This window comes from Diuraphis noxia, unplaced genomic scaffold (genome assembly GCF_037042655.1).
Source record: "Diuraphis noxia isolate RWA-SAM2 unplaced genomic scaffold, SU_Dnox_SAM2 contig0001, whole genome shotgun sequence".
NCBI lineage: Eukaryota > Metazoa > Arthropoda > Insecta > Hemiptera > Aphididae > Diuraphis > Diuraphis noxia.
In genome coordinates, this window is record NW_028301711.1 from 69,862,065 (window position 1) to 69,870,456 (window position 8,392).

At 25.9% G+C, this 8,392-nt stretch overlaps 1 protein-coding gene across 1 annotated transcript; it reads right to left on the minus strand.

The window, feature by feature from the left end:
• Positions 1-2,526: 2,526 nt before the first annotated feature.
• LOC149061490 (insulin-like growth factor 2) lies at positions 2,527-7,111 on the minus strand. Its single transcript, XM_089215013.1, has 5 exons — positions 6,816-7,111; positions 5,934-6,108; positions 4,539-4,644; positions 2,953-3,047; positions 2,527-2,573 (listed from the first exon to the last, which is right to left on the minus strand). The coding sequence occupies exons 2-5, from the start codon at positions 6,100-6,102 to the stop codon at positions 2,527-2,529; spliced, it is 417 nt and encodes a 138-aa protein (XP_089071139.1). The 5' UTR covers positions 6,103-6,108; positions 6,816-7,111.
• Between the last annotated feature and the right edge of the window lie 1,281 nt (positions 7,112-8,392).

The following is an 8,392-nucleotide window of genomic DNA, read 5'->3' on the forward strand; positions in this document are numbered from 1 at the left end:
AACTTATAAATCAAATTGCTTTAATAGTAAATGGTGATGATGAGACTAATTACAGATAGATATTTTTTTAATGTATACATATAATATACCTATAAGCAAATATAATGAACAAGTATTTACTTGTTTCTATGCTTAGGAGTATTATTTATTGACTGATTTCATCAACTGGAGAGAATATATGATTTATAAACGCATAATTATTATGTTATTTTATATTCTTGTTATCAAGCATATCAGTTTAAATCTGCCAAAAATTAACATTTATTCTATAGTTGAAACTCAATTAAAAATTACACATTTTTTAAACCATAAAGGGATACTTTTATTGTTATAACTTACATTATACTTATATTAAATGGGATCTAAAAAACATTAAAATCTCAATAAGGAAAATGTCGAAACTCTTAATAATTCATACTAACAAGGAAGAAGAATGTTTTACATTTTATATTTTATATTTATTCATAGTTACAATACTACAACATTGAACATAATACACAATAATAAAATATAGATTTGCAAAACAAACCTTTATCCACTGATTGATTTTATGCAATTAAGTATCCAACCATTGATTTCTTAAGTTTGTTATGGTTTATAGACAAAAAAAGAAAAAAAAATGTGCATTAAAAATTAAATACATATTCATATTACATACTTACATCCATATTTTCAATGTGCCCAGAATATTTTCAATATCTTATTCTATGGATTTGATTTTTTACATTTGTTATTGAAAAATGTTTTAATATTCATCTTAACTTAGTAAATACTTTATAATCGGTACTATTATTTAATAATTCACATTTAATTCAGTAAAATCACAAACTAGACCTCACTTAAGTTTACTTTTTAATTAGTGAAATTATTGAAAACTTGGTATACTTTAAGGCTTTGAGTCTTTGAACGAATATAGTGTTTTACTATTTTTCGTTTGTCATACCATTCTCTGCATAGGTATAAAATATTTTGAAATAATTTCATAAATGGTTTATGTTTTTCTGTAGGAATATTATGAGCTGAATCCCACAACCACCACTAAAAAGCTTGTTAATTGATTCAATTGCTTAAAAGTGTTAGGAGCATATTCATTACATTTTTAACGTTAAATATTATTTTATCAACTTAAAACATGAAAATGATTTTTGGTGCTATTTGAGTCAGTATAAACACACAAAATCAGTGTATAAGGTGATATCTCCAAGAAATATATAATTTAAATCTGAACTACCTACTATAAATTCATTAATCATAAATAACTAATTAGGATAGCCTTTAAGATATCTTTTAATTTGAATACAGATATATTATATAATACATTTTAAATTCAAAGTAATTTTATGCAAAATGTGTAGTTTATATTTTTCTAACTTGAATATGTCAGTTTCAACTAGAATTATTCTACTTCTCAAAAAATAAACAATGTATATAAAATAAGTGAATATAATATTGAATTTGGTGACAGGGATCATTTAAATATAGTTTTAAATTTATTTATGCAATATGATATTCCTATATTCATTTTTATCATTTATTATGGTTGTTACGATAAGTATGTGAAGTATAATAGAAATTCTTGTTTTTTGTAAACCTTATATATCAATTGCACTCTTCTCAAACTTTGTTCTTTCGTAGTTAAAATTATTATTTATTTATTTGATTAAATTTTAATTGATTGATTGATTTAAAAAGGATATTTTAATCTAATTATTTTAAATTTGAACCTCCCCTCTTAGAAACTAACCGTTGTCCGCTCTGCAAATCAAGGCTTTTGGAGACATTAATTTATTACTTTATTTAAATAATATGATTCTTAAAAGGTAATAAATATAAATATTATTATTATTTATAAGTCTCCTCTTACAAATAGTTATATGCATAATGTATTGAATTGTACACTGTCAAATTGACAACCACCATGGTAAATAACGCGCTTTACAATAGTTTCTTTAATAAATTGTTAAATCGAATAAAAATTTCAAAATATTTTGATTATTTTTGAACGATTTATAAACTTTTTAAATTTTCAGTTTTTAATTTTTTTCTCTAAGCATTGATAAAAAAATTGCATTTATATCTAAGATTTACAAATATGATACAAGGCCATGACTTTTTTACATAAACAATTTTAGTTCAAAATTGGACAAAAATGATAAAATTTAACAAAATTCACAAATTATTTTGTAATATAAATGAACAAAAAGTTATATAGACAAAGATTGAAAATTTCAACAAACCTTCTATAATTATTTCATTCTTTAAGTAATGATCTAAAAATAGATATTTTAAGTCTATTGTAGGTAGTTATTATATAGTATAAACAAATCAATTCTTTAATATTATGACAATTTTTATCCCCCCCCCCCCCCATCACAACATAAATAATCCTTGTATCCTGATCTCATTGACACGGGTAGTACTAGTGTGTTACTGATCTCATTCTTAATAAGTATAATAATAAAAAAACAACACAACTCAGTTCATCATAGTAAGTTTATTTTTAATTTAACAATCCATATTGATTACCTACTGGATTGGATAATCTTTTGGAAAATCAGCTAATACACGTCCAACTGTAAAAACAAAAATAATTATTGAAGCAACTTTTATTTTGTGTGTTTCGTGGATTTAAGATTCAAAAGTTGAAGTATATCTAACGGATTCTAATCCAGCATAATACTTAAATTAAGTAACTTAATGATATTTGAGTTAAAAGAGTGCATAGAGAAAATAAAGCATAGTAGAAGGCCATAATTTCAGATTAAAAAATGAAATTAATTAGGTTATTGCAAATATTCCTTTGAATCATTAATATGTTATATAATTTATTTAGTTACTTGTTAGGAATTAGAATAACATCTAACAATTTCAATATTATCTACTCTATGTGTTTTAAATTGCACTCTTTTATCTTTAAATCTCACCAGTAAAGTATTTTAAGCAGATACTTACTTAGGGGATAATAGTATAAAGAATAATTAATGAGACTTGATTTTCCGTCTGAATCTGTAGATTCTGCAGTAGTCACTGCAAATTGGGAATTAGATCTGCAATTTACAAAAATTAATTTATTTCTGAATAAATAATACATTGATTGGTAATTTTCCATTGAGAACAGTTTGGTTGGGTGTTTTGACCAAAGATTATTAGCCTGTTTGGGTGATTGAAACTGGTTTTACCTGGTGACTTTACTATGGACGTTCTTAAAAATTGTGTTTGTTTTTGAATATTTCTACCCCGGATCTACATCACAAGTAGAATTATCTATTTTATGTTTTAATATCAGTAATTCTAGCCATAATACTGAATTTCGAAAACATTATGTTTTTAAAATGTAATAAAAAATTATTTAATAAATAAAAAATAAAAATGATTATAAACCTGCTATGTGTCTATTGGCTATAATACCTACATTGCTTAAAAACCAAAAGTATATGAAAAGTATTGCGAATACTTTAATAAAAAATTTGAGTAGTGTTCGAACTATGATACAATTTGAGTATTTGAATAGTATTTAAATACTTAAAAAATAAATATATTTGCAGAGTATTTACCGAAATACTTTTTAAATTTATTCTTTACAGGTCTGGACTTAGATATATATTTAGATAAGGTTTATTTACCAATATCTGTGATATGGATCATATGTTCGAATATTATGTACAATATTAGTTGTTACTGTAATATCAATATGTTTTTACAGTTAAGTGTTTATTATTTACTATTTATTATGTATTTTTTAAGTGACTTTATTTAAATCAAATACTTAATTAACAAAGTACATGACTAACATGTAATAAGTATTTTCATTTTTTTACGTTTGAACCTATTAGTAGTTATTGTTTATTCACTAAATAATGTTATTTTTTGTGAAATATAAAAAATTAATAGTTTAATAACTCGCTTATAATTTTACCTGTGTTTAAATATTTTGATTAAACGATCTATGCCTGTAGTGAGTGGTTAGCCAAGTCTCAAATAATTGGATAAATATCAGGCTACTTAAAATGAGTTTGAACAATTTTAACGTGCCAGATAAATTGAGCCATGACTATAATATATTTAATTTTTAAATAACCACAATAGGTATGAAAAGTATAAAATATGAAAATAAAAATATTTCACAACTTGAATTTGCTATAAACAAATAAAAAATATTACCTTGTACAATGTACATATAATATAAATAAATAAATATAAATATATTATAATATATTATATTATATTTTTATGTGTAACTTTGTAAATTCAAACATAAAGAAGCACATTTTCAATCATGCCTGTTAAATCTGGACAATCCTAAGCCTGTAAGAGTGAGAAGGAAAAAGTTTTTATGGGGAAACTTCATACGCCATATTAAACATAGGACGGACTCATCACTCATGATACTTTTTCTAAACGGAATTCTTTTAAAACGTTTGATAATTTTATCAAGAAGTTAGTTTTATTGAATAATCGATTTATATTTCCAATTTAAGATTACTAATCATAACCATTAAGCATCATTAAAATTTTAGAATAAATGAAAAATTACATACATCTGTGGTTCAGGAGCGCAATAATATTGTTTTAGGTATTTTCGTTTGCATGGAACTGAACAACATTCATCCACTATCCCTCTTGTTTTTCTGGTTTGTTGACTACCTGAAAATCAATATAAATAATTAGACAAAAATTTAATAAACCTATAATCATAATAAAATATTATATAATTGTTTATTGTATAAGTAAGTAATTCATACATTAAAATTCTTTATTTTACAGTAAATTTTATTATATTGTAATGTAAAGTAGGTAAAATGTATGTTTTAGGTGATTATAAAAAAAAAAAAAAACTATTACAAATTAAGGTTAATTTTCTACCTATGAAAGATGTTTTTTAACTTGCACAAATTTCAAACATGTCAATAATATTATCATACATTTTTTTAAGTTTTAGTGCCTTTTTAAAATTACTGACACTCTTTACTTCCTTAACTATCCACCATAGTAAAAATAGTCGCTCATGTGGGACCTTTAGTAAATCAATGGGAGTAGTTTGGGTAAAGAGCTGGATAATAATGTGATTATAGCGTAGTATTATAATAGTATGATTAAATAGTAGGTAATATTACTTGTATAATTCTAATATATATTCAAATCATTTTGATAGTTAAAATTTGAGATAAAAAAAAATTGAAATTACAATAAAAGATGGACTTTTTAAATCACCCATTAAAATAAATAAATATTTCATTTCTAAAGCCTATAAATAAATCATGTAGGTATATATTAATAAGTAAACAACTTATTTGTCTTCGTACTTATTACTCTGCCCTTTTCAATAAAATAACAAAAAGTATTTCAAAAAAGTTTCTAAAGCTAATTCAATCATTATGAAATTAAACTTCCTGAGCGTCGTATAAAGTACTTGGGTAAAGGTATTCAAATATTTTTTAAAGGGTACTAGAACAAAATATTTTGAACATTCTCTTGAAGTATCTGTATTCAAAATCAAATACTAATTTTCCATTATTTGTTTAAGTTTACTTATACATTTTCCATTTTAGTTTTAATTTTTTTTTAATTGAGTAAAAAAATGAGACTGGATTCAGATTTTATTTTACAGTGAATGATACTCTGTTGAAATCCTAATACTTGAACAAAAGTATCAAGTGTATGTTTTGATAGTTACACCAAATGATATTGTGCAAAATTATCTCTCAAATTAACGTAATACATGAAAATCAGGTTTGTGTAATTAACTATTAGGTTAGAACAATAAAAATTTACTTTTACAATATTACCTCACAATATAATATGAATGTTAAAAAAAGCAATATTTTACAGTTTCGAGTTAATAATAACTAAGATGGGGTTTATAGCCGAGATTCGTCCAATGAATAATACTAGTTATCATTGATAATTATATACTATAGAGTAATTATATTTACCTTTATCTTCATTATAACGCCCATTGCAAATTATTGACATTTCAATAGCCAATTTTCCACCACAGAATTGCACTGGTTTTTCCCAGTAGGTTTTGTTGTTGATAATAGGCAACCCCAAAACTGCATTAGCACAAACTAACATTATTGTAATAAAAAATAAAACCTTCATGATTATCTGAAACATTCAACATATACTGTGGAATATATACCTATTATAAACAAAACAAAAAAATGAATTAAATTGCTTATTCAATAAAAAAAAAAATAATATTAGTATGTATTGCTCTTGTTCATTATTTAATCAATATTTTTAATGAAGATCAATTGATATACTATTATATTATACTTTTAACACAATTTAAATACAGTTCTAAAAATTGATGTATGTAGCAATAGTGGTGTACACAGATATTTTCAATGAGATGGGTTATGTAAATCATTCATGTGTATATTGTATATGTCACATCCACATAGTAAAATCACTTGTTTCATGAAATGGAATATCCAAAATAGTGAAAATCGTCCAGATAGTGAATACATTTGACGAAAACACATTATATGGACATTACCTATATGGCTATATATGTACTTTGTGTTAGTATTATATTTGAATTAAGATTGCTATGTTATTTAGCAATAAATAATTAAATAATATTATATTACTATAATTGTATTTTATTTTATTGTATTGTATTGTATTATATGATATATAATATAATTATTCATTGCTTAATAACATAACAATCTTGTTTTATCTGTAATAATTACACTAAGTATACAATATAGGTATTGTTTATATAATGGGTTAGTTTTACATTAATAAATGCCACGGATAATTTAACTTAAAGAGCAGTTTGTTTATGGCGAATAATAGTAACATACCTTTATCGAGAAGATTCACTGTGTAGACTATATTTGATGGCTCGCTTTATCTGGTAGAAGAGTAACAAATTAGTTGTATAAACACTGTAGCTTAGGTAATTAAATTGTGATGCTTCAAGGTATAGCGCAGAATACGTAATGCGAGCAAGGTATGGCCCTACTTATGTATATCAGGACTCTAGGTAGAGAAGGTGTAGTATAAGTGGGGATTAAATGATCACACTCACGTGACAACGGTCCCTTAGGTGTAGGAGCGCATCAGAGTTCCTATTGTTACCTATTGTTCATTTCTACTGCTGAAATAAAATTCCACGTGTTTATTTAACATATAGGTACTTACGTATACCTACGAATATTAATATCACATAAGTCCACGCCATATAAGATTTTTTTCGGCAGATACCTACCTGGAAGATAATCATATAGAATAGGTACAACGAGTGTAGTGAAATCGATAATAAGTGTAAATTTATAAAAGTCCAATCATTAAGGTTAAGGACGTCGTCTTCGCATTCGCTGTCTCTGTCTTTAAAACGTTGTAAATTGTACACCCCCTGTAATTTGTTTAAATCTGTTATTCGGTAGCCGGTAGGTAGTTAAATGGATAATGCATTAAGCTAAGAATTTAGGGTTTTCACTGATCAAATTATGATTCACCCGTTCAGTATGTCGGCGGCTTAATGTTTTTTTCAACTTACACAATTTGGACCTAAAATTCCTAGATGACTAGATCATTTCGTTACTAAATGTTTGCTATAGACTGGTGTATGGACAAGTCCAGGATCAGTAAATTTCGTATCTGACACTAACTGAAACACAATATTTCTACCCGGAAAGTGGCGAGAGCTGATGATCTCTGTGAAGATACTAACATTGTTTTTTCTAAAAATCGGAGATTAGTTAGTTAATGCATTCCAGCACTCAGTGGTAATAACTAATTAGTCTCCCTCTCCCAATGCTTTCCGAAAAAATTCGTACTTACATATATTATGGGTGCTATTTACCCGATGACAGGTTAGACAGGTTTTACTCACTATACAGTAAGTTAAAATACTGTTTCATGAATTATATATAAATGGGGTTCTGAAACATTTCACAGTGTAACTCATCTTAGAAAATGTATAAAGTTAAGGTTGGAAAATACTTACATAGCGACCAGTTGTTTCCATAAAGGAACGGGGGCGCACTGGTTTCAACTTGTTTCGCCTCCTAAAGCCCTATACTGTGCTCCGGTTCGTCCTTTGCTTGAATATGGTTCAGTCCTCTGAGGCCCCTCCACTGTTAGTATTCATAAAAAATTCCTCTGCATCGCGGCTTATAGATTTAATATCCCTACTCTCCTTATGACTCCTCTGTTAAACGTGCCCTGAATATTTCCTCACTATAGCTTACCATCGTCGTAAGTAATTATGTAGACAACTAAAATTATAACTAAAACTACAATTACAGTTAAAATTAACTATCAATGAAGCTACTTTATTTTAGTTTTTAACAACTGCTAATTCTAATATTAATTGTTTTTTAACTACAAGTCTACAACTACCACTATCTCTATTAGGTACCACAACTACTATGAC